This window comes from Podarcis cretensis, assembly GCF_951804945.1.
Source record: "Podarcis cretensis genome assembly, chromosome: 3".
In the NCBI taxonomy this organism is placed as follows: Eukaryota; Metazoa; Chordata; class Lepidosauria; order Squamata; family Lacertidae; genus Podarcis; species Podarcis cretensis.
In genome coordinates this window covers 3,112,724-3,136,818 of record NC_137172.1, presented here as the reverse complement: position 1 = coordinate 3,136,818, position 24,095 = coordinate 3,112,724, and the positions used below count along the sequence as shown (strand labels likewise).

The following is a 24,095-nucleotide window of genomic DNA, read 5'->3' as shown; positions in this document are numbered from 1 at the left end:
GACTGGGGAATGAACTCTATGACAGACCAGCTGGAGGGGGAAGCGTCATCCTCGCCTTGTCCACAGCGTGTTCAGAAGCAGAAAGAGAGAGACAGAAGCTGAACAGCTTAGGGAGGAGTTATCCAGTTACGAGATAATGATAAGAGAACCGGAAGGGAGGGGGCAGCTAGTTGAGACATCACTTGAGAGTTTGGGGGACCCCCCCTCACCACGGACTCAGAGGTCCGAACGTATCAGAGAGCAAAGGAGTCAGAGGGAGGGAGGAGCTTCCGTTGGTGCCTAAAATGCTGCGGAAGTCGGAAGGAGGGTTTAGAGCATCCACCTGCCCTCCTTGCGGAGAGATGTGCATTTGTGCTTCCAACATGACACTGTAATCAAAGTGTTGATATTTTCACCCCCTCCCATTGCGAGAATCTCCTGATATGATGTTTTGAGAAAGGAGGGGGAGGAAGCTGCTCTTTGCTTCTTCTGCTCCTGCCTGACTCCTGCCTGTGTTATCTACCGTATTTTTCGCTCCATAAGACACACCTGACCATAAGACACACCTAGTTTTTAGAGGGGGAATGCAAGGGGAAAAAATTCTTTAAAGGGAGTGCTGAGCAGAGACTGTATGCATCCCAGGCTCTGCTGAGTGCTCCCTTTCAGGAGCCGCGTGGAGCGTGTGTGCGGCGCTTGTAGGCTTTTTCCCGAGGAGGGAGAAGGGAAGCCCGTCACTGCGCAGCGATCCCTCTTGCTGTTCTGGCTTCTGGGATAGCAGCGCAGCCTGCATTCGCTCCATAAGACGCACACACATTTCCCCTTACTTTTAAGGAGGGAAAAAGTGCATCTTATAGAGCGAAAAATACGGTATGTAGTGATCAGATGGCTGAGTGGGAGCTGTAACACTCATGCAAGCCAATAGTTTTAGTTTGTAGTAGCTGTTAGAAATAAAAAAAGTTATGCTTCACAGCTAGCGTCCGTGTTGTTTATACTCTGCTGAGTCTGGTGTTCACAACGCACAGTTGTGAGTCCAGGGCACTGAGACCTGCTTTTCAGGATTGGAAGGTCTCTGAAAGTGCTTCAGTCGCCTAGCCCAGTCGGGGCAGAACCAGTTATTGAGCCCAGTCGCTGACATCGGTTGAAAGGCGTACTGACAAAAAGGACTATAGATCTATCAACCGCTCGTTAATTCTGATCTGTGAAGCCACCAAAGAGAGGGGAGGACTCTCCACACCTGACACAGTGGAGCACAAGACAATGGAAGGGGACAGAGAGCCACTCCCCTTCTGAAATCTCCTTAGGTCGCCCGCTTGCCCAAAAGAGGACCCACCTCAGTGCGTGAAGAGGCAGGCAGAGCCGGGAGGACTTCATCCACGCTCCCGATGAGCTTCCGAAGGGAGAGGCCCACATCCTGCAAAGAGGCAAAATGAAAACACGATCAGAGACTCCTGGTGGCTCTTCTTCCACCCTGCCTCTGCCCAACCTGTTTGCATCAAGGAATGAAAACAGAAATAAATACCTTCACAACCAGGATGTAGCGTTCTGGCGGGTGGTTGCTGACCTCGTTCTTCAGCTTCAGGACAGCCTTCACCAGGTCCATGACGTCGCCGTACACAGCGTCATCCGTCCGGTCCAGGTTGGCCGTGGGGGTTGGCTGAAGAGAGAACTGGAAAGGCAGTGTGGTGCAGTGGTTAGTGTTGGACGTGGGAGACCAGGGTTCGAAGCCTTGCTCAGCCACAAAACTCACTGGCCTTGGGCTAGTCACAGTCTCTTGGCCTAACAGGGCTGTTGTGGGGGGGGGGGGTGGTTTAAATAAAGTTGGGGGGGGAGAACAGTATATGACACTTTGAGCTCCTTGGAGGAAACATGGGATAGAAATGCAATAAGCAAGCAAATAAATCAAAGGGGGCAGGGGTTTAGTCTGGGGAAGTGCCCCCCAAGTTGCTGATAGCTGGAGCACACATTTTTCCTAAATGAAAATTTTATGCATTTATGTATTATTATTATTATAAGAGCAGACCCCATGCTGAAATCAGTGGATTTAAGTAACATTGCTTTTAATGGGTCAACTCTGAATATGACTAACACTGGATATTCCTTCCTTGCCTTCCAGCTCAGACAAACCCTAAAATAATACAAGTAGGACCTCTGACAAAATGTTGCAGCATATTCTTCTTTCTGCAAGGAGTTCCGCTGTTCAGGATAGCTATACACCTCCCCAATCAGAGGCCTGTATTCCATCCCCCACCCCACCCCAAATCAATTGAATGATTACAGTTTTGGGGTGATCCTTGGCCCACGGATTGCCTGAACTGGCACAGAGATTGGCTCAAAACGGAGAGAGTAACAGGATGGCAATAGGCGAGGGCCAACTACACACCTGAGGTCCAAGTCTGGGCGGCTTCCTGGGTGGTCCTGTGAACTCAGCTAAGCCATCAATTAAAAGGAAACACAACAGTTTGTTATTATTGTTGTTGCTGATGATGACACAACATGGCTAGAACAGCTGTCAACCAATGCACGGATTGGACTGCAACTCAAACAATCTCCGTCCTTTGGCCTCCCCGGTTGGAACTGTTAGGATCTGGTGTCCAAAAACATCTGGGTGGGGTGGGGCCACAGAGGCTCCCCATTGTTATGTACTGAGTTGAATAGGATCCAAAATGCAGCAGTCTGATTGGTCCTAGAACAATAGGATCCAGAATGCAGCAGTCTGATTGGTCCTAGAACAATAGGATTCAGAATGCAGCAGTCTGATTGGTCCTAGAACAATAGGATCCAGAATGCAGCAGTCTGATTGGTCCTAGAACAATAGGACCCAGAATGCAGCAGTTCGATTGGTCCACAGGAGCCACCCAATCCAGCTCCAGGTGGAAGTGAATCCACAACCTGCTTGGCCTACAGGAGAATCCTGGAATTAGCCAATCACGTGGGGCCCATTGTGTAAATAATGTATATAAAGCAGACATTCTGGGGGAACTTCCATTCCTCCTCACCACTATGAGCTGAATAACGAGCATGAAATCCACTCTCGACTCCAAGTATCTTTCACCCATCCTCTGCCCTGCCGGACCTGAAACTTTATTATGAAGCATCTTGTCTCTGTTGGATAAAGGAGTGGATAACACTAAAAGACAATAAGCTACTGGACTTGGAAGGGTTCGATAATAGGTTTGGCTGGCATGCCTATTTATGGGCAGGAAAGAAGAAAGCTCATGAAAGTTTTGCCAACCACATTTTTAGAGGTGCCCTTATAGAAATATGGGACAGGTACCAAAATATTTTGGAACCAAATGTACCACATTGGCTATCCCCACTAGAGGTCATGAGTGTTAAAAAGATAAATATGAGAGAGGACTGGATGACTTATGGAGATATTGTAATTAACGAAGGGGGGAAATGGAAACTGAAGCCATATGAACAAGTTAAAAAATATGTATATGATTGGTTGCACTACTTCCAAACAAATGATATGTTTAAGAAGGATTGTAGAGAGAGGAGATATATTGAAGGAGAGTCTAGATTTCAGAAGGAAATAATTAATAATGATTATAAGGTATTGTCCAAAATGTACAAAATGTTATTGGAATGGCAAACAAAGGATGAAGAAGTTAAGTCAGTCATGATACACTGGGCCAGGGACTTTGGTTATAATATACAGTTAGCGGATTGGGAGAAGGTGTGGAATGAAAATATGAAATTCACTGCATGCATGACGATAAAGGAAAATATTATGAAAATGGTATACAGATGGTATATCACTCCAGTAAAACTAGCAAAAATGTATAAGACATGTAACAAATGTTGGAAGTGTAAAGAGAGGGAAGGGACATTTTATCATATGTGGTGGGAGTGTAAGAAAGTAAAAGGCTTCTGGGAAATGATATATAATGAGTTGAAAAGAATGTTTAAATATACATTTGTGAAGAAACCAGAAGCTTTCTTGTTAGGAATCACAGGAAGAGAAATTAATAGAATTGATCATAAACTTTTTCAATATGCAGTGACTGCGGCAAGAATTTTAATGGCTCAAAAATGGAAACAAGAAGAATTACCAACATTGGAAGAATGGAGACGGAAATTGATGGATTTTGCGGAACTAGACAAACTGACAGGAAAAATTAGATACCAGAAAGATCACAAGTTCACACAGGACTGGAGAAAGTTTACGATTTATCTGGAAAATATTTGTGATGAACAGACAACGCTAGTTGGTTTTAAAGAGGCTTTGTGATGAGAAAGGGTATTGTGGGAGGGATAAGAGTTGTAAAGTTTAATTAACTGGCAATACAATTATAAAGGAAATGTGAAATAGATATAAAATCATGAGGATTGTGGAGGAAGCGGGGGGAAGTCCAAAAGAATTTGACATGATGGTTGATGTGAATGTCTTATTTAAATTTGTAAAAGAAAACTTTTCTAAAAAATTAATAAAAAAAAAAAAAAAAACAGAATGCAGCAGGCTGATTGGTCCTAGAACAATAGGATCCAGAATGCAGCAGTCTGATTGGTCCTAGAACAATAGGACCCAGAATGCAGCAGTTCGATTGGTCCACAGGAGCCACCCAATCCAGCTCCAGGTGGAAGTGAATCCACAACCTGCTTGGCCTACAGGAGAATCCTGGAATTAGCCAATCACGTGGGGCCCATTGTGTAAATAATGTATATAAAGCAGACATTCTGGGGGAACTTCCATTCCTCCTCACCACTATGAGCTGAATAACGAGCATGAAATCCACTCTCGACTCCAAGTATCTTTCACCCATCCTCTGCCCACTCCACTCACCAACCCGGCTGACCCCTCTACCCTTTGCCACAGTCCTTCCTCCACCCCTGGTGAACCCCCTCCATTTACACTTGACCAACCCCCTCCTTTTACACCCCACCCACTTCTTGCCTCTCCCTCCATAGCTCACCCTCAAATCGCACTATGAAGCCCCTCCAACCCATCTTTGAACAATGCCCCTTCTTAAGCCTGCGCTGTCTCCATGTTTATGGCAGGGGGTGTGTTGGAAAGCGGTGGTGCACATGGCACTCTGAAATAACGCCCCCCCTTTCAACGCCCCCCCTCCTCAGCAGCTTGCCTTGCTCAGGGGCCTGCTGTTCTGCTACTGCGCTGCGGTTGGAAGGGGTGCCTGAGGGTGGTGGGAGCAGTGCGACGTGACGACAGCCTTACAATTTTATTCTATAGTAAGACTTGCGCTGCGGTTGGAAGGGGTGCCTGAGGGTGGTGGGAGCAGCGCGACGTGACGACAGCCTTACAATTTTATTCTATAGTAAGACTTGCGCTGCGGTTGGAAGGGGTGCCTGAGGGTGGTGGGAGCAGCGCGACGTGACGACAGCCTTACAATTTTATTCTATAGTAAGACTTGCGCTGCTGTTGGAAGGGGTGCCTGAGGGTGGTAGGAGCAGCGCGATGTGACGACAGCCTTACAATTTTATTCTATAGTAAGACTCGCGCTGCCGTTGGAAGGGGTGCCTGAGGGTGGTGGGAGCAGCGTGACGTGACGACAGCCTTACAATTTTATTCTATAGTAAGACTTGCGCTGCCGTTGGAAGGGGTGCCTGAGGGTGGTGGGAGCAGCGCGACGTGACGACAGCCTTACAATTTTATTCTATAGCAAGACACGCTGCACTAGGTGCAGGGAAGGTGGTTAAGCTTCCTTGACCACACTGACGGGGAACTCAAGTTCTCTCCATCGTGAAACGCCTGGAATCATGAGCACGACAACTTGCGCGGCTGAACTACGGAAGGGCAAATTGAGGTAGATACTCACTGTATCCTGCCTCCTTCTCGGGGAGTTTCTGAAAAGAAAAGGGGCATTGAGTCACATGGTTTTGACGCATGCAGCATAAATCCAATGCACGTCATCTCAGAACTAAAGCCAGCAGTGCTCAGTGGGGCTGACACTTTAGTAAGCATGAGTTTAATCTAGAAAGGAGAGAAATTAGTTGGAATTGAGAAGCAGAAGCAGAGAAATCAGAGATCATGCTCCGAGACCATTGTTGAGAGCTGCCTTTTATATGGGAAGAAGCAATTTTGGTGTCTTTCAGGGGTGGGGGCCAAATACTGTTTTAATGTATTTTTAATATTTTGTTGTTTAATCTTCTTCTTCTTCTTCTTCTTCTTCTTCTTCTTCTTCTTCTTCTTCTTCCCTCCAGCCCTCCTTGTATGGCTCTTGCCCCCCCCAGGCCACACCTCTCACTGTCCCCACTTCACACCCTCCCTCAGTGTTTTTGCCTGGCTGGACTTTGTCCTTGAACTCTACCCCTTGCGGTGGAAGAGAGAGGGGTGGGTGTGCAGAAACCATCCCACTTTAGAAAAAAAAAATTGCATTTGTGGCTCCGCCCATTTTTGCTTCCGACCTGCGGCCCTCAGGAGGGAGTGTGGCCCTGGGGAAAAGAGGCAAGGCGAGGGAAGCAGAAGACCAAGGATCGCAGAAGCTCAGAGAGTTCAGAAGAGCAACAGAGCCCTGTTGGAGCACCAAGACTTAGAGTCAGAGGCCCATGGGGAAGAGGGTAGCCCCGAAGCCGCTGCAGAGGGTGTCTGTTCAAGTGATGTGGCCGTGATTATTTCCCCCTCACTTTATCATTTTTTTGCCAGGAGAAGTTAGGAAAGTTAGGAGAGTGAGCAGAGGGCAGCCGGAGAGTTGTGGCCTATGGACTTACTGGGGGGTAGGTGTGGCTGTTCACAGACGCCATGGGGTCCTGTGGCAGAAGAAAGCAGCAAACATCAGCAGTTGCAATGAATGATTCGGAGGGGGTGTCCAGACAGGGACTTAATACAGTCATACCTCAGGTTACATACGCTTCAGGTTACATACGCTTCAGGTTACAGACTACACTAACCCAGAAATAGTGCTTCAGGTCAACTTTGCTTCAGGATGAGAACAGAAATCATGCTCCGGTGGCACGGCGGCAGCAGGAGGCCCCCATTAGCAAAAGTGGTGCTTCAGGTTAAGAACAGTTTCAGGTTAAGTACAGACCTCCGGAACGAATTAAGTACTTAACCTGAGGTACCACTGTGCAGTCATACCTCGGGTTACAGATGCTTCACGTTGTGTTTTTTCGGGTTGCGGACAGCCAAAACCATGAAGTACCAGAACAGGTTACTTCCGGGTTTCGGCGGTCGCACATGCGCAGAAGCGCCAAATCGCAACCCACGCGTGCACAAACGCGGCTTGCGAACGCTGTGGGTTGCGAACGTGCATCCCGCACAGATCACGTTCACAAACAGAGCGTCCACTGTACAGTGGTACCTCGGGTTACAGACACTTCAGGTAACATACGTTTCAGGTTACAGACTCCGCTAACCCAGAAATAATACCTCGGGTTAAGAACTTTGCTTCAGGATGAGAACAGAAATCGCGCAATGGCGGCGTGGCAGCAGCAGGAGGCCCCATTAGCTAAAGTGGTGCTTCAGGTTAAGAACGGACCTCCAGAACAAAGTAAGTACGTAACCGCTGTACAGTACTCTATTACTGCTAGTCCCTTGTTTTCTAGGGCCACGGTTCTTCGGTTCTTCTTAACAAACCTCCTCAGTTGGCATCACAAACAGGAATGAATTAGTCTCCCAGGCTTCTATTATTTCTTGCAGCTTCTCGTTTCCCCCGCCTTAAGTTCAGTTTGCCTAATTTTTGGCAATCTCTCTCTCTCTTTTTATTAGGGTCCCCATTAAACCTTGATGATTAGGGGGGGGGGTGTCATTGGTTTCTGGTTGTTTTTATTATGTATTTCATGTTTTTAATCTTGCATTTTTATGTTGCGAGCCACCCTGAGCACTGCGGATGAAGGGCGGTATACAAATTCAACAAATAAACAAAACAATAATTTTTTTAGTGCATGTTTCTCTTCACCAATACATTTTGGCTAGCGGTTTTCCCTAACACACTGCACGTTTATTTTCATGAATGTGTGCATTTTTACGGCATGTGTCCCTGTAACGTATGCATTTTTACACACCCTGCGGCTGGATAATTTCACTGCAAAATTCGGAGAAATGTAAATTCCAGAGGATACTTGCATCCGAGCTCATGTGCCGCTGTTTCGGGAAAGTGCAAACCGGGCGGATTTGCGTTAAAATGCGAACAGAACCAAATCTGTTCCCCGTCCCTGATCAGGAGGCGAAAAAGCTTCCTCTGGTAGGTTACCGTATTTTTGTCTCTATGAGACTTACTTTTTCCCTCCTAAAAAGTAAGGGGAAATGTGTGTGCGTCTTATGGAGTGAATGCAGGCTGCGCAGCTATCCCAGAAGCCAGAACAGCAAGAGGGATTGCTGCTTTCACTGCACAGCGATCCCTCTTGCTGTTCTGGCTTCTGAGATTCAGAATATTTTTTTTCTTGTTTTCCTCCTCCAAAAACTAGGTGCGTCTTGTGGTCTGGTGCGTCTTATAGAGCGAAAAATACGGTAGTTTCCCAGGCTTTTTTAAATTACTTCCAGCTTCTCTTTTCCCCCGCCTTAAATTCAGTTTGCCTAATTTTTGGCAATTTCTCTCTCTCTCTCTCTCTCTCTCTCTCTCCCCATTAAACCTTGATAATTTGGGTTGTGTGTGTCATTGGTTTCTGGTTGTTTCTCCTTGTTCTTATTATGCATTTCATGTTTTTAATCTTGCATTTTTATGTTACGAACCACCCTGAGATCTGAGGATGAAGGGCGATATACAAATTCAACCAATAAACAAGACAATATTTTTTTTAGTGCATGTTTCTCTTCACCAATACATTTTGGCTAGCGGTTTTCCCTAACACACTGCACGTTTATTTTCATGAACGCGTGCATTTTTAAGGCACGTGTCCCTGTAACGTATGCATTTTTACACACCCTGCGGCTGCATAATTTCACTGCAAAATTCGGAGAAATGTAAATTCCAGAGGATACTTGCATCCGAGCTCATGTGCCGCTGTTTCGGGAAAGTGCAAACTGGGCGGATTTGCGTTAAAATGCGAACAGAACCAAATCTGTTCCCCGTCCCTGATCAGGAGGCGAGTAAGCTTCCTCTGGTAGGTTAATCTTCCCCACTATTTGGCAACTCCCAAATCCATGGGCTGGGTGCAATTTCGGGTCCCCCCAGTGTAAGCCCATGCAAGGAAGTCTGCAACAGGCCCTTCCTGTCCCCCCCCCCCACAATTGGTTTTGGGGCTGACAGGAGAATCCCATGGAGAGGAGAGGGCAGAGCAGTCTGCTTAGTGCTATGTTGAGCTCCTCTCCATGTGTCTGAAATCAATTCTTCTTGGTACTAACTATAGAAGAACCATTAAATAATGCCAAAGAAGTTATTAAAGAAATAGAACAATTTGGACAAGTAGCAGGTTTTAAATTAAACAAAAGCAAGACTAAAATATTAGTTAAAAATATGGAACAAGACTTGGTTGATATGTTGCAGCAGGAAATTGGCATAGAAGTCGTTAAAAAAGTTTAAAAAGTTAAGTATTTAGGAATCTGGTTAACCACAATGATTTATAGATTTATAAATCTATCTATCTATCTATATAATAATATATTATAATATATAAATCTATAAATATAGATTATATGTACCGTAAATATAAATCTATAAATATAGATTATATGTAAATATAAATCTATAAATATAGATTTATTTCAAAATAACTGTGGAATGGAATTAAGAGAGACATGGAAATATGGGGAAGAATGAAATTATCATTTTGGGGAAGGATTTCAACTATAAAAATGAATGTGCTACCAAAGATGTTATTTTTGTTTCAATCAATTCCTATAATCAAGGGGGCAGCAATTTTTAAAGAATGGCAAAAAGGAATTTCAAGATATGCCTGGCAGGGGAAGAAACCGAGAATACAATATAAATTGTTAACAGATGTTAAAGAAAGAGGGGGCTTCGCCTGCTATGGGCAGGCTAGAAGGAAACGGATCTCAGGTTTGCCAGTGGCCATCCCTGTGGCCGCCCGTATCGCCGCTTAGGTGGACTCACCAGGGCCTTCTCCTCCTGCCGCAACCACTGGTAGTCCTCCGCCATCTGCTTGTGCTGCTTGTCCAGGATCTGCCTCATCTTGGCCCGTTCCATCTCCCAGAGCTTCTGGGCTTCTTCTCGGCTGCTGGGCCGGAGGAAGTCCTCCTCCTTTGCAGGCAAAAGCATGGGAAGAAGAACAGTGAGCGACCAGAAGCCTCGCTTCTCTTGTGCCAGCAACTCCCAGAAGCCTCGCTTCTCTTGTGCCAGCAACTCCCAGAAGCCTCGCTTCTCTTGTGCTAGCAACTCCCAGGTTCACCCCCAATTTCTCGCAAGTCCCAGGGATTAATCATAGAATTGTGGAGCAACTGTGCCTTGCAAAAACCTGATATTCCCAGCTAAATTTGATCTTCTCAGATGCGTGGAAGATCTGAAGAGGAATTTTGTCTAACTGTGTTTCAATCCGGGACACAGGATTGGAATTTCACAAGGCACACCTGCGGAAAACAGTGAGCGGAAGCTCTCAAACCTGGGGGGAAATAATGGGTGCACGCGGGTGGCGCTGTGGGTTAAACCACAGAGCTTAGGGCTTGCCAGTCAGAAGGTCGGCGGTTCAAATCCCCACGGCGGGGTGAGCTCCCGTTGCTCAGTCCCTGCTCCTGCCAACCTAGCAGTTTGAAAGCACGTCAAAGTGCAAGTAGATCAATAGGTACCACTCCAGCGGGAAGGTAAATGGCGTTTCCGTGCACTGTTCTGGTTCGCCAGACGCGGCTTAGTCCTGCTGGCCACATGACCTGGAAGCTGTACGCCGGCTCCCTTGGCCAATAAAGCGAGATGAGCGCTGGAACCCCAGAGTCAGCCACGACTGGACCTAATGGTCAGGGGTCCCTTTACCTTTTTACGATTGAAATATGGTTAGGGCCAAGTTTGGATGAGCCCTCCATTCACAGAAGAACCGTGTTCATCTCTAAGGGTGCAGCTTCACATTTCTTTTACTGCTGGAATCTCTTCCCCAGAGACCAAGAGATTTGAAATTGCACACAGGAGCACGTTCTCACTATTTCTGCTCCAAAGTGGCTTTGCCCATAGGGCATTTCCTGCTAACTGTTGTGCACTGGGTTTCTGCACCTCCTCTAGAAAGTTCTCCAGAAATGTCCTTACAGAGCTACTGGGGAGTTTCAGCTAGAAAGTGGGTTCACAGAACCACAGGACAGCGTTTGCTCCTCTTTTCTCCTCACCTCCCATGGAAGCAGTCCCGGGTTAAAAGAGCCACTGAGCCTTCTGGAACTTTGCAGAACAAATATGACGTCTGAACTGGGCAGAGGAGAGCTAGGAGCAACGGGGTGAGTGGCAGTCGGGGGACGATATTAGCGAATCGGGGAAAGCATTTGCGTAAGCGGCGAAGGTGGCAGGACAAACGACAAAGGCTATGCGACAAGGGTGTGCCCTTCCAACAGTTGCAGTGCCTCCTCTCACACTGCAGCAAGGAGTGCGGCTGCACCGGTTGAATGGCGGCCTGCTTCAGAGCTCTCATTGGGGGCACAGGCTTAGTTTGCTCTGCAATCTATTTCAGCACCCTTAAGGCTCTGTCCGCCGTATCGCTAGAAGGGTGTCTCTGCCGGTGTGTTGCTTGTCATGAGATTGAGAGGGTGCGCTCAGGACCCCAGCCCCTCAGAGCTACCAAGGGGATGTGTGGGGCGAACACAACACAGACATGGCAAGGCCTAGTCCAACCACCTGCTGGATTGCGCGTCGCCTGGGAAATCCAAAGCCTTTTTTTTCATGAATGGTGCAAAATCATTGTTCAGCGCGGTACGCATTCAACCACCCCCAAAATCAAAAGCTTTGGAAACACATGTCCTGTCCCACCCCCCATTTCTCTACTGAGAATTCAGAGAGAGAAATGTGGAACAGTTCATTTTGCTGGGTGGGGGTTAAATGAATTAGGGAGACGGGGGAATGCTCTCCTTCTGTCTGAGGTATCCGGCCTCAGTCCAGTATACCCGAAGGAGCGTCTCCACCCCCATCATTCAGCCCGGACACTGAGGTCCAGCTCCGAGGGCCTTCTGGTGGTTCCCTCATTGCGAGAAGCAAAGCTACAGGGAACCAGGCAGAGAGCCTTCTCGGTGGTGGCACCCGCCCTGTGGAATGCCCTCCCATCAGATGTCAAGGAGATAAACAACTACCTGACATTTAGAAGACATCTGAAGGCAGCCCTGTTCAGGGAAGTTTTTAATGTGTGACATTTTAGTGTATTGTTAATCTTTGTTGGAAGCCACCCAGAGTGGCTGGGGAAACCCAGCCAGATGGGCGGGGTACAAATAATAAATTATTATTATTATTATCCTTCATAGCCCCTCCAAGATTTGTCTTGGGGGTGGTATACAACATAGGAATCTGCCTTAAACCAAGTGAGAACTTGGGCCCATATAACTCAGCACGGTCCACACTGATTGGCAGCAGCAGTCTCATCCCAGCCCTACCGGCAGCTGCCACTGGGAACTGAACCACTGGGACGTTCTACATGCAAAGCAGGTGTCCTGTGGCTGAGCTGCTTCCCTTCCCCTCCGAACACCAGCTGCTAGGAATCACAAACAGGGAGATGGCTGCTGCCTTTGTGTCCTGCTTATGTGCTTCCCAGATGCTGAGATTCATAGAATCGTGGAGATGAAAGGGGACCTCAGGGGTCATCTAGTCCAGCCCCTGCAAGGCGGGGAATCTTCGCTAAAGCATCCATGATAGCTGGTTGTGTGGATGGCCACGCTGGGATAAGAGAGGGCTGGACCAGAGGGGTCTTGTGGTCTCTCTCTCTCTCTCTCTCTCTCTCTCTCTCTCTCATTTTTGAATTTATTTTATAAAATTTATACACGGCTTGATAGCTCAAAGAAACCTCGAAGCAAAAAAGACAAAACAAGAAAATGTTCTTGATGCCAAAAATGAATCAGCAACAGTTAAAAAATTCCAAAAAGCTAATATAACCAAAACCAGGGACTCAGCTACACAGCTGCAAATAAAATGTTTTAAACGTGTTGTAAAGTGCAATATGCAGATGTGGTGCTAGATGGCGACAGTGAGCTATGCAAAATTCAATGTATTTTTCAAAACGTTTTAAAATAAAGCATTTTCACGGTTTTAAAAAATATGTGTGCAGATTCCACCCAGGTGAAATCTCGCACTAGGTTTCTAAGCGTCTAGACAGGCTTGTCTGCACAAGAATGGTTCTAGCAGTCCCCGAAAAGGAAATGGCTCAGTTCTTACAAGTGCAGAACGGGTGCCAGGCTTCCCATCAGCCCCGTCTTACCCGCATGCTGTGGCGCTTGAAGACGTTGTGCCTGTTGAGCGGCGGGGTGTGCAAGGAGTTGACGGGAGACGGGTACTCGATGGGGCTGGTGAGCGTTGGCGAGCTGGCACACAGACCCTCGGGCACCTGGGGAGGCGTAAGCAGAATGCAGCGGGCACAAAACTCTAGACACAGCATAGGCGCACAAACAGGGCTCAGGAGACTTTTGCACGAGAGAAAAACAGCAGGCAGAGGAAGGAGAAAGAGGCCGTCTGTGTGCGACGGGGGCAGCCATGCCATTTTGTAGGAGTGACGCTCCACTTGTGCTGAGGCACACCTCGCACCCGGCATGCCACAGTGTGCCAAGGAGCCTTGCGTCCACGCTCTATAAACTTGTGGCCTCTTGGCTAGCAAACAGGATTTTCCCCCTGACCATTTGACCTCTCACAGATTTGGTTACTAGCTTGGCTGGAGTGTGAGCGGGGACGCAGATGTAATCAAGTATTGGGGAAACCATTTTAGGGAAACACCTGCTGACACGTGTATTTGACAACGCTGGAAATGTGCTTAGATGGACATACGTCATGTTCAGAATGGTTTCACTACTGTCTCCAATTGTTGACTTCTGCTAATAAAAGGAGCCTCTGCACGGCTAAGAGGGACGCGGGTGGCGCTGTGGGTTAAACCACAGAGCCTAGGACTTGCCGATCAGAAGGTCGGCGGTTCGAATCCCCGCGACGGGGTGAGCTCCCGTTGCTCAGTCCCTGCTCCTGCCAACCTAGCAGTTCGAAAGCACGTCAAAGTGCAAGTAGATAAATAGGTGGGAAGGTAAACGGCGTTTCCATGCACTGCTCTGGTTCGCCAGAAGCGGCTTAGTCCTGCTGGCCACATGACCCGGAAGCTGTATGCCGGCTTCCTCGGCCAGTAAAGCGAGATGAGCGCCGCAACCCCAGAGTTGGCCATGACTGGACCTAATGGTCAGGGGTCCCTTTACCTTTACCTTACTGCACAGCTAGTCGGCTGCCTGCTTGGAGCATGACTAAGCCGCTTGGAGCAGGCTTGCCAGCTTCCTCACGCACAACTCACTTGCATCCAACCTCCCGTCGTCCTCTGTTATTCCTACACATCTTACATCCGGGTAAGGGGAAGTAGTGGGCATTCCCTCAGGATTTTCAGACCAGAAATTTTGGAAATCCCGTTCCAAAAGGGGCAACCAGCTTGATGTGAGCGGTGGCTGACGATGCAAATGGTTGCTATTTTGCTCCAAAAACGTTGGGGGGAGGAATGGAACAGAGTCTTTAGGACAGGCATAGGCAAACTCGGCCCTCCAGATGTTTTTTGAGACTACAATTCCCATCATCCCTGACCACTGGTCCTGTTAGCTAGGGATGATGGGAGTTGTAGTCCCAAAAATAGTTGCCATCAATTTGATTTGAACTGATGTTATAATGAATTGATTTTAGAATGCTGTATTATTTTACTGTTGTTAGCCGCTCTGAACCCGGCATTGGCTGGGGAGGGCGGGATATAAATAAAATTTTATTATTTTATTATTATTATTATAAAACATCTGGAGGGCTGAGTTTGCCTATGCCTGCTCTAGGATATGGGCATGGCTGGCTGGCAGGCTGGCACCGGCAAGATTTTGTTGGGCAGCAAGCTCAAGGGTTTAAAACCAGATTCTGGGAAGGAATTCGAAGCGATAAACAGAAAGATCAGAAGTCTTGTTCTGGCAGCTGCAGGAATTCCTGACAAGCATCAAGCAGCTGCTAGAAATTCAGCAGGAAAAGCACTCATCTTTGGCTCGGCAGAAACAAAAATGCAACAGTCAACACGAGTCTGGCGAGACAAACGGGAAATTCCTGGTCTTACCTGGAATTGCAGTTTGGGGGCCAGCAGGTTGGTCTGGGGGGGCGGTTTGTACTTTGGTCTGCTTGGCTGGGGAGAAGAAGGGAGGCTTGGTGAGCGTCAAAGAAATATTGGGAAACAAAGCATGGATTTGGCTCTTTCACCCATTAAAAAAACAAACACCCAATATATAAATATATATTGAAATTGAAATTGAAATACTTTATTGTCACTTGTACAACATGTATACAGTGAGATTACACGAGCACCCCCCACTCAGCTCTCTTAATTCCCCTCGTTTACTGACGCACACCCACCAAACCCAAAAATCACTTGCCCTGTTGTTATCTTTTCATTCAGCAGCCTAACAGCCCACGGATAGAAGCTGTTCTTTACCCTGTTGGTGCGACTAATCCTGCTTCTATATCTTATGCCCGAGGGTAGGAGATCAAGAAAGTGCCGGCCAGGGTGTGAATCATCCCTGAGAATTTTCCTCACTCTCCTGAGGCAACGTTTTTCTGCTATTTCATCCAGCGGATTCACGGGACAGTCCATAATATCTTGTGCTGTATTCACCACCCTCTGTAGGCACTTCCTATCAGATGAGGTCAAAACAGTGTACCACACCGTAATGAAGTAGGAAAGGACACTTTCTATGATCCCTAGCTAACAGGACCAGTGGTCAGGGATGATGGGAATTGTAGTCCAAAACATCTGGAGGGCTAAAGGCTGGGGATGCCCGGTCTGCAGGATCAGGCCAGTGGCCCACCAAATCCAGTGTCCTGTTCTCACAGCGGCCAACCGGTGCCCCAAAGTTAAGGCCAAAATCAAGAGCCAAGAGCAACCATTTTCCTAGTGCCCTCCGGGTTTTATGTTTTCTTCTGGTCTTTATTATATTGTGTTTTTTTAAAAAAAAGTTGTATACCTCTTACAGATTTTGTTTAAAAAATATGAAGCGGTTTATATGAATTTCAGATAAATAAATATTTGCTTCCAACTCTGCAATTCTATGAGTCCTGAGGAACCCAACAAATGCCAAAAGTTCAATTAAGCAAACAAAGAAAAAATAATAAGCAAATGAGATCCAGCGAAAACTCCGGCGAGGTGTCCAAGGCCTATGAATTTTTCTCTTCCACTTGGAAGAACTTTTCCCATGGAAGAATTTGACGGAACACAATGGCAAGAGTCTTCTATGTTATGTAAGTCTTCTATGAAGACTTATAACACCTTATAGAATTGACACCAAAGAAGGATGTTCTTCTCATTATAGGGGATTGGAATGCTAAAGTAGGGAATCAAGAGATCTAAATCCTTAAACCTGTTCCTCACTTCCACTGTGTATTCATAAGGGATTTGATTTAGATTGTATCTTACTGGCCCAGTGGTTTTTCCTACTTTCTTCAGTTTAAGCTTGAATTTTGCTATAAGAAGCTGATGATCTGAGCCACAGTCAGCTCCAGGTCTTGTTTTTGCTGACTGTATAGAGCTTCTCCATCTTTGGCTGCAGAGAATATAATCAATTTTGATGCTGCCCATCTGGTGATGTTCATGTGTAGAGTCGTCTCTTGTGTTGTTGGAAAGGCGTGTTTGTGATGACCAGCTTGTTCTCTTGACAGAACTCTATTAGCCTTTGCCCTGCTTCGTTTTGATCTCCAAGGCCAAACTTGCTAGTTGTTCCTTTTATCTCTTGATTCCCTACTTTAGCATTCCAATCCCCTATAATGAGAAGAACATCCTTCTTTGGTGTCACTTCTATAAGGTGTTGTAAGTCTTTATAGAAGACTTACATAACATAGAAGACTCTTGCCATTGCGTTCACTGCGAGAAGATCCAACCTCTCCATTCTGAAGGAAATCAGCCCTGAGTGCTCACTGGAAGGACAGATCCTGAAGCTGAGGCTCCAAGACTTTGGCCACCTCATGAGAAGAGAAGACTCCCTGGAAAAGACCTTGATGCTGGGAAAGATGGAGGGCGCAAGGAAAAAGGGACGACAGAGGACGGGATGGTGGGACAGTCTTCTTGAAGCTACCAACATGAGTTTGACCCAACTGCGGGAGGCAGTGGAAGACAGGAGAGCCTGGTGTGCTCTGGTCCAGGGGGTCACGAAGAGTCGGACACGACTAAACGACTAAACAACAACAACAACAACGGCAAAAGAGTGGCCTGTGCTTGGAGCCTGTCTTTGTGCATATGAACATTTCTCACCTTTGGAGGGGGCTCCTGCAAAGAGGGGGGCTCCATGATTTTGGGGGGCCGGTGGCGGTTGTTCCTCTCTTGCTCCCGTGCAATCTCTTTCTCCATCTGGTAAACGTCACTGCAATCAAAAAAGGGAAGAGAGCAATTCAGCTTGGCAGAACAACTGCCTGCAAAGTTTTCTCTGGGGGTTTCATTCATTTTGTTTAACAGGAATGGGAGAGGAATTGGGTTTTGTTTGCCTTTTACTCTTAGCTTGCACTTCTCAAATCAACGCGCGAACCGAAACACTGCCATCATTTGAAATTCGCACTTATCCAAATCCTGTAAGGCAGTTCTCCAACCAAACAATGGACGGTATTCAATTCAGGTAGACTCAGAGTAGGCCCACTGAAAGGAATGGACATAACTTAGTCGTGTTCATTAATTTCAGTGTGTCTTAAGCTTAGTTTACTCCAGTGTTCAGAAAATGAATTGTGCTATGGGAAACCACTTATTTTGTGGAATGGAGTCTGTGGAACCAAGGGAATTCTGCCACTTTGCTTATGTGATTTATTCAGCTTGAAGAATGTTGCTTTCCCTAATGCAGATTTCAGATTTGTAAGGCCAGGGAGTCTCAACGGAGGCGGTGAGGCCTAACCTAGGTTTACCAGATGTCCCCGGTTCCCGGGGACAGTCCCCGGATTTGCAAATCTGTCCCTGGACAAATTCCATCCCTGGAATGTCCCCAGATTTGCAAATCTGTCCCCAGGAAATGTGGTAGCGGCAGTCAGCACCCCGGAGCCAGCCTGGTAGCGCAGTTGGCTCTGGCTGGCTTCAGGAGCTGCTCGCTGCTACTGCCACTGCTGAAGGGGAACCGGGGACATCCGGCGGTACAGATCTCCTGCCCTCTGCCCCCTTTGTTTTGACAGATCAGGGGAGGCTCAGGAGTTGCGGGTGGGCGGTTGTTGCCCAGGAGGGGTGCAACGTGAGCGCTTTCTCTGTCAGGCAAGGTACAAAGCCCTTTTGTCAAAACAAAGGGGGAAGTGGGCAGGAGATCGGGGAAGGCTCGAGAGTAGCCCAGTTTTAAAAAACCTCTGCGCATTTATGTTTCACAGGGTGCTAAAGAAGAGCTTTGCACCTTTACACAATATGCATGTGTGCTTGGGCCCAGGATTTTTGCCACACCATCCCCACTACTGACTCCCTGTTGCTAAGGTAAAGGTAAAGGTACCCCTGACCATTAGGTCCACTCGTGACTGACTCTGGGGTTACGGCGCTCATCTCACTTTACAGGCCGAGGGAGCCGGCATACAGCTTCCTGGTCATGTGGCCAGCATGACTAAGCCGCTTCTGGCGAACCAGAGCAGCGCACGGAAACGCTGTTTACCTTCCCGCCGGAGCAGTACCTATTTATCTACTTGCACTTTGACGTGCTTTCGAACTGCTAGGTTGGCAGGAGCAGGTACCGAGCAATGGGAGCTCACCCCGTTGCGGGGATTCGAACTGCTGAACTTCTGATCGGCAGGTCCTAGGCTCTGTGGTTTAACCCACAGCGCCACCCGCATCCCTAGCTCCCTGTTGCTACTCAGCTTCAAAAAATAAAATAAAAATGTCCCCGGATTCATTGAAAAAAATCTGGTAACCACAAGCTTAACCTCCTACTCACCTCAAGCTGCAGACCAGCTCTTTGAACTTGGGCCTGTCGCTGGGGTCATAATCCCAGCAGCGGGTCATCAGAGCGTAGAGGATGGGAGGGCAGGCGTCGGGCTTGGGTAGGCGGTCGCCCTTCTCAAGCACTGCAATCACGTCCTTGTTCTCCAGCCAGAAGAAGGGCTGCTTCCCATAGCTGAGGATTTCCCACATGCAGACGGCTGAGGTGGGGAAATCAGGAAGAGAAAAGAGCGTGGGAGAGAGATGCAGGAATTGGTGGGAGACACGAAACTGCACCAGCAAGAAACCAAGCTGATTTACCTATTTAAATCTCTGTACCTGGGGGGAAGGGGGTTGAATACTGAATTAGATTTCAATTGCTTTATTTACGTTTTCTGACAAGACGGCTACTGTTTGTATTCTCATTGCTAGATTTTGGAATTTGGATAAATGTCCTGAAAATTGATGTGATTCATTGCACCTGTGGGTAGCCTTTTATAATGCTCCTGGGGTTTTGCCAACAGCATCAGCTTGCTACACTTTTAAGTGATGGCTGATCCATGGCCATTTGATGTGCCTTTGGGGACGATTAATGTTCTCTGGTCCATGGGGTCACGAAGAGTCGGACACGACTAAACGACTAAACAACAACAACAATGTATTTGTTATTGGTTGTTTATTTTCAGGCCTGTCATTTCTGTGTTGCAACCCAGGAGATTTTCTTTGGAGGAATTGGGGAAGGGCAGTTAATCAAGTTATGGGGATGGTGGGGTGCGCTTGGTTCATGGCAGCGCAGCAGCACCTCCGCTGCATTGGGAATGAAGTTTGAAGGCTAATCTAAATAATAATAATAATATAATAATAATAATTTATTATTTATACCCCGCCCATCTGGCTGGGCCTCCCCAGCCACTCTGGGCGGCTTCCATAGAAACCAAAAATACAGTAAAATATCACACGTTAAAAACTTCCCTGAACAGGGCTGCCTTAAGATGTCTTCTGAATGTCAGGTAGTTGTTTATCGCTTTGACATCTACTGGAAGGGCGTTCCACAGGGCGGGCGCCACTACCGAGAATGTGAAGAGATTTACAAAAAAAGAAAGAAAAAGCGTGTGAAGAGGTACCCTCACTGCGAAAAGCCAAGTTACAGGGAACCAGGCAGAGGGCCTTCTTGGTAGTGGCGCCCTCCCTGTGGAACACCCTCCCACCAGATGTCAAAGAGAACAACAACTACCAGACTTTTAGAAGACATCTGAAGGCAGCCCTGTTTAGGGAAGCTTTTAATGTTTAATAGGTTATTGAATTTTAGTGTTTTGTTGGAAGCCGCCTAGAGTGGCTGGGGAAGCCCAGCCAGATGGGCGGAGTATAAATAATAAATTATTATTATTATTTATTATTATTATTATTATTATTATTATTATTATTATTATTATTATATACTGGTGGGAGAATCTGCATACACAGACTGTATTAAGAATGTGTCGGGAATATTTCTGCAAAACATGGCCTTGAGCTAGCCTGATAAGAGAGGAGGTGCCCTGTTCCTCTCACGGGATCTGGCATCCATCTCCGATACTAGAGATGTGCTTGTCCTCTGAGAATGTGACATAATTTCTACGCACGTGTAAAGCTAAATTGGAGAAATCCCTCTATATAAGCCTGTGTGATTTATAGTCCTGTGGATGCCACTTCTGGGGGGTTTTTTGGACAATAATTTTTATCAGTTTTCAATTACAATAATCCATTGGTAGCCTCACACTATAACAACGCCAAATTATAATACAATTACTAATCCCAGTCATTCAAATGCCAAATTATATCATTGCTAGAATTGATGGTTTGATTATTTACTTGGTTTCTGCGTCCCAAAATCTCATTTGTCTGAATTACATTCCGTTCAAAATAACAACTGCAATATGAACAACATCTAATCGTCTTGACACATCAAATGATTTATAAACCCATAGGTGAAGCATTCAGACTATATCCTTATTCCTCCTGTGTGTGACACATGTGGGTCACAGCTGTCAGCTTTTCCCTTTTCTTGCGAGGAATCCTATTCGGAATAAGGGAATTTCCCTTTAAAAAAGGGAAACGTTGACAGCTATGATGTGGGTGCCACTTTCTGTGGGCTTCCCATCAGCCACTGCGGTTCTAAAGCTGTCTCAAACATCACAATGATGTGCAGCATTATTATAATTTATTTACTGAAGGAATCCACCGCATCATCCACTTGGAAGCCAAACACCCAGCAGGTTCATCCACCTTGGCTACCTTTGAAACGAGGGCAGCCAATGGGGTGGCTTCTAGGAGCTTTCGACTGGAGCTGTCACCAGCCTCACATGGCATGGCCAATGGGCAGGGAGAAGGGGAGTCATAGGCCCTGCCCCCACATTTGGGGGGCACCACGTCGGCAACCCCTGCCTTCAAATACCCCTTGCAATTCCTAAGTGTGTTGCATGTGGTTCCCTCCGTTTCCAGCCTCTGATGGAGGCGGAGCACACAGGCACGGATCCTGCTGCCGCCGCCTCCAATCATTAAATAAGTTCTTGTTATTAAATATATAAATATACCAAGAAAAAAGCACACCAAGAACTCAGGCCAATGTAAGTTTCAATAGTGGGAGTGGTTCCCACTCGCAAATCAATAGTCAGTTGTGACAAAAACTAATCCATTCAAAAGTATGTATTCAGAGCCTGTGAACGTGGGATTCGGCTGGCACCTTTTGCGCCTCCCCTACTCGCGGGGAGACCCGGTTTCGGGGATCCGGAGCGACGTGGTGTGAGCGGCGCGGTGCTTCGAATTGACTGCTTCTTTCACGGAGTGAAGCCGCACTGCTGTTGCCGGAGAGCGCTGACTTTTTCCTGTGGACAATTTGATCCTAAACAACTACCCGTGAGTAGAACGGAAAACTGGATTTTTAAACGTCTTAATTTGGTACTGAAACGGGGAGGTTTCAAACAGGAAGTCCGCCTCCCCCTTTTGTAAACAGATTGAAGCAAAGAGCTTGCAAGCTAAAGCCTTGGAAAGTCCTCTGTAAAGGATTAAACTTCCATCGGCTAAAATCATTAAACCCCCCTTGGAAGCAGGAGAAGAGGGGGGGGGGAAATTTGGGATCGTGTAAGCCTGCAGGAGAGAGTGAAGAAAGTTAAATTACCACTGCTCTGAACCTGGAAACGGGCTGCTAGTAAGACTGATGTTTTGGGAAAGTTCATTGACTGTGAATAAAACGTATCTTGACAGCTAGTTAAATAAGAGAAATACATTGTTTCCATTGTCTCCTTCTGCGTTTAAAAGTAACTGAAAATTGAAACTAATTTTATTGCTTGAACTGTGCTTAAAAGGATTGATACAATTAGAAATTGTTTCCCTCTAGAGGGAGCCTTTGAAACTGTTACAAGAGTTGAGCTGGTGGAATCTCCAGCTGCAAGATAAAAAACCATGAGAACCAGGGATTGACCTTGGATAGGTTAAGAATGTTGACAGAAGAAGCCTTAGTGATTGCATTATGTAAGATAAGTGATTCATTGGAACAGCTCCACAAGAAGACGGATTTGATGACTATTAAAATTGATAACTTGGGACAAAAACTGACTAATTTGGGACAAAGAGTGAACATCTATACAGAAGCCGTTCAGGAATTGATGCAGGAATCTACTTTGGCGTGGCAGGCTGTGGAGAAGGCGAGGGAGAAAGTTGTTGTTGTTGAACCTAAAGTAATACAAGTGCAGAGCCCCAGCCTTACAGAGGCAATTTGATGACTATAAGTTGTTGCCTTCTATGATTGAATTCAGAGAAGGTCAGATTTTGAGGATTGGAGCCCTGCTTGGACTGGAGAAGGAAAGTTGGATAGATCACCTCATGCAGGGATTTACTGACCTTTGGGACCTGGACCTGGGTCAGGAGGAGATTGGAGTTGTGGGGACTTTCAGATTTGGAGGGATTTTGAAACACATCCTGAAATATCTTTTGGATTTTAATTTTAATTATGGAGATTTGGCTGACCTGTCGAGAAGGAATAAAAACATTGCTAGGTCGCAGCTTCCTCGAGATCTACTCTTCAGCATCAAAGGAAGGAAATTAAGAACAAGATCAGCAGAAGACAAAGTAAAGTGCATGTATAAATATGAAGAAGACCTGCAGAAGGGACTTGGAAAATAGTTAAGAGCCTCGGACAGAAGATCACCAGGTTGATGAACTATATGGAATTGATGGAAATGACTGGCAGAATCCGAGACCAGGGAGAAGAGACGGTGGAAGAAGATTGGAAAAAGTTTAAAGTTTATTTATAGAAATACTGTAAAATTAATGAGTGTCAGAAAAATGTTGGAATGAAATTATAAGGCTTTAGTAGAAATGTTATAAGGAGTTAAGCATAATGCCCCTTCCGACCTTCAGGAGGAGGGGGGGTTGTGGGATCACGACCCCGCCCACACTCTGCGAGGCTGGCGTCAGCCTCGCAGGAGACAGGGATTCACCCAATTAGCATACCCTGTGGCGCCAGCCAATTGGCTGGCGGCAGGGGCGGGCCTTCCTAGGGCCACTTAAGGTCAGGGCAGCCCCTGGCTCACCCCCTTTCTTCCCTGGAGACGTCGCAGTTTCTAACCTCCTTGCTGTCTGCAGAAGCCAGGGAAGTATTTCGCAAGGCCTAGAGTGGGGGGGGGGGCTGTTTATTGCTATTGGAGCTAATTCCTTGTGATTAGAGTACTGGGTGAGTTTGGATCTTTGTTTGGATGTAAATTGCTTCAGTTTACTTTTCGTTGAGCTAACTTCCCTATTTCCCCCCATTTCTGGTGTTCGGTTTAATTTCAGGGTTGTTAAGTAGGGGGTTCCTAATTTTCTAAATCCAAATCTGCTGGTCTGCTGTCTTTCACCCATTCCTAGTGCCTGGTTACACACACGCACGCGCGCTCACACACACAAAGTATCCTTTTCTGGCTACCCCCACTCATTTCGGGCGCAAGTGCAAGCAGTCCTAATTTGGTTTCGCCGCTGTGTGTGCTGGGTGAGTGTGCATCTATGTGTGATCCCCTGCGCCCCGCTGCAGCAGAGTTACTAATATTACCACAAAACTGGCTTAACCCCTGCTTTTATTTCGCCCCCCCCCCTTTGCCTCAGCCCACGTGGCCGTGGCCGCTTCCGTTTATCCACAGCTACTTTTAAGCCTCCCGCCAAACAGCTGATGGAGCAATTTACACAGCTGTTTTGGCAGTAATTCTCCAGAGTTGCTGCGGGAC

The 24,095-nt window shown here is 46.8% G+C and overlaps 1 protein-coding gene and 2 long non-coding RNA genes across 11 annotated transcripts in view; 1 reads left to right on the top strand and 2 right to left on the bottom strand.

Annotated features, from left to right (window-relative positions):
• Window positions 1–24,095, bottom strand: part of PTK2B (protein tyrosine kinase 2 beta) — a 128,197-nt gene that overhangs the window by 6,311 nt on the left and 97,791 nt on the right. For 4 of the 7 annotated variants that reach the window (XM_079968507.1, XM_079968511.1, XM_079968513.1 and 1 more), the window contains 10 exons: window positions 18,875–19,079; window positions 17,239–17,347; window positions 15,058–15,123; window positions 13,207–13,332; window positions 9,930–10,076; window positions 6,649–6,687; window positions 5,757–5,784; window positions 2,360–2,415; window positions 1,499–1,645; window positions 1,310–1,390 (listed from right to left, as the gene is read on the bottom strand). In XM_079968507.1, coding sequence (XP_079824633.1) covers window positions 1,310–1,390; window positions 1,499–1,645; window positions 2,360–2,415; window positions 5,757–5,784; window positions 6,649–6,687; window positions 9,930–10,076; window positions 13,207–13,332; window positions 15,058–15,123; window positions 17,239–17,347; window positions 18,875–19,079 — 1,004 coding nt within the window. The remainder of the gene's footprint in view (window positions 1–1,309; window positions 1,391–1,498; window positions 1,646–2,359; window positions 2,416–5,756; window positions 5,785–6,648; window positions 6,688–9,929; window positions 10,077–13,206; window positions 13,333–15,057; window positions 15,124–17,238; window positions 17,348–18,874; window positions 19,080–24,095) is intronic. The other 3 variants (XM_079968508.1, XM_079968509.1, XM_079968510.1) reach the window with 3 other exon arrangements.
• Window positions 1–24,095, top strand: part of LOC307212000 — a 284,098-nt gene that overhangs the window by 179,369 nt on the left and 80,634 nt on the right. The gene's annotated exons all lie outside the window — the stretch shown is intronic.
• LOC307212128 lies at window positions 10,463–12,745 on the bottom strand. The gene is made up of 2 exons (XR_013836853.1): window positions 12,481–12,745; window positions 10,463–12,445 (listed from the first exon to the last, which is right to left on the bottom strand). It is a non-coding gene; the product is annotated as an uncharacterized lncRNA (long non-coding RNA).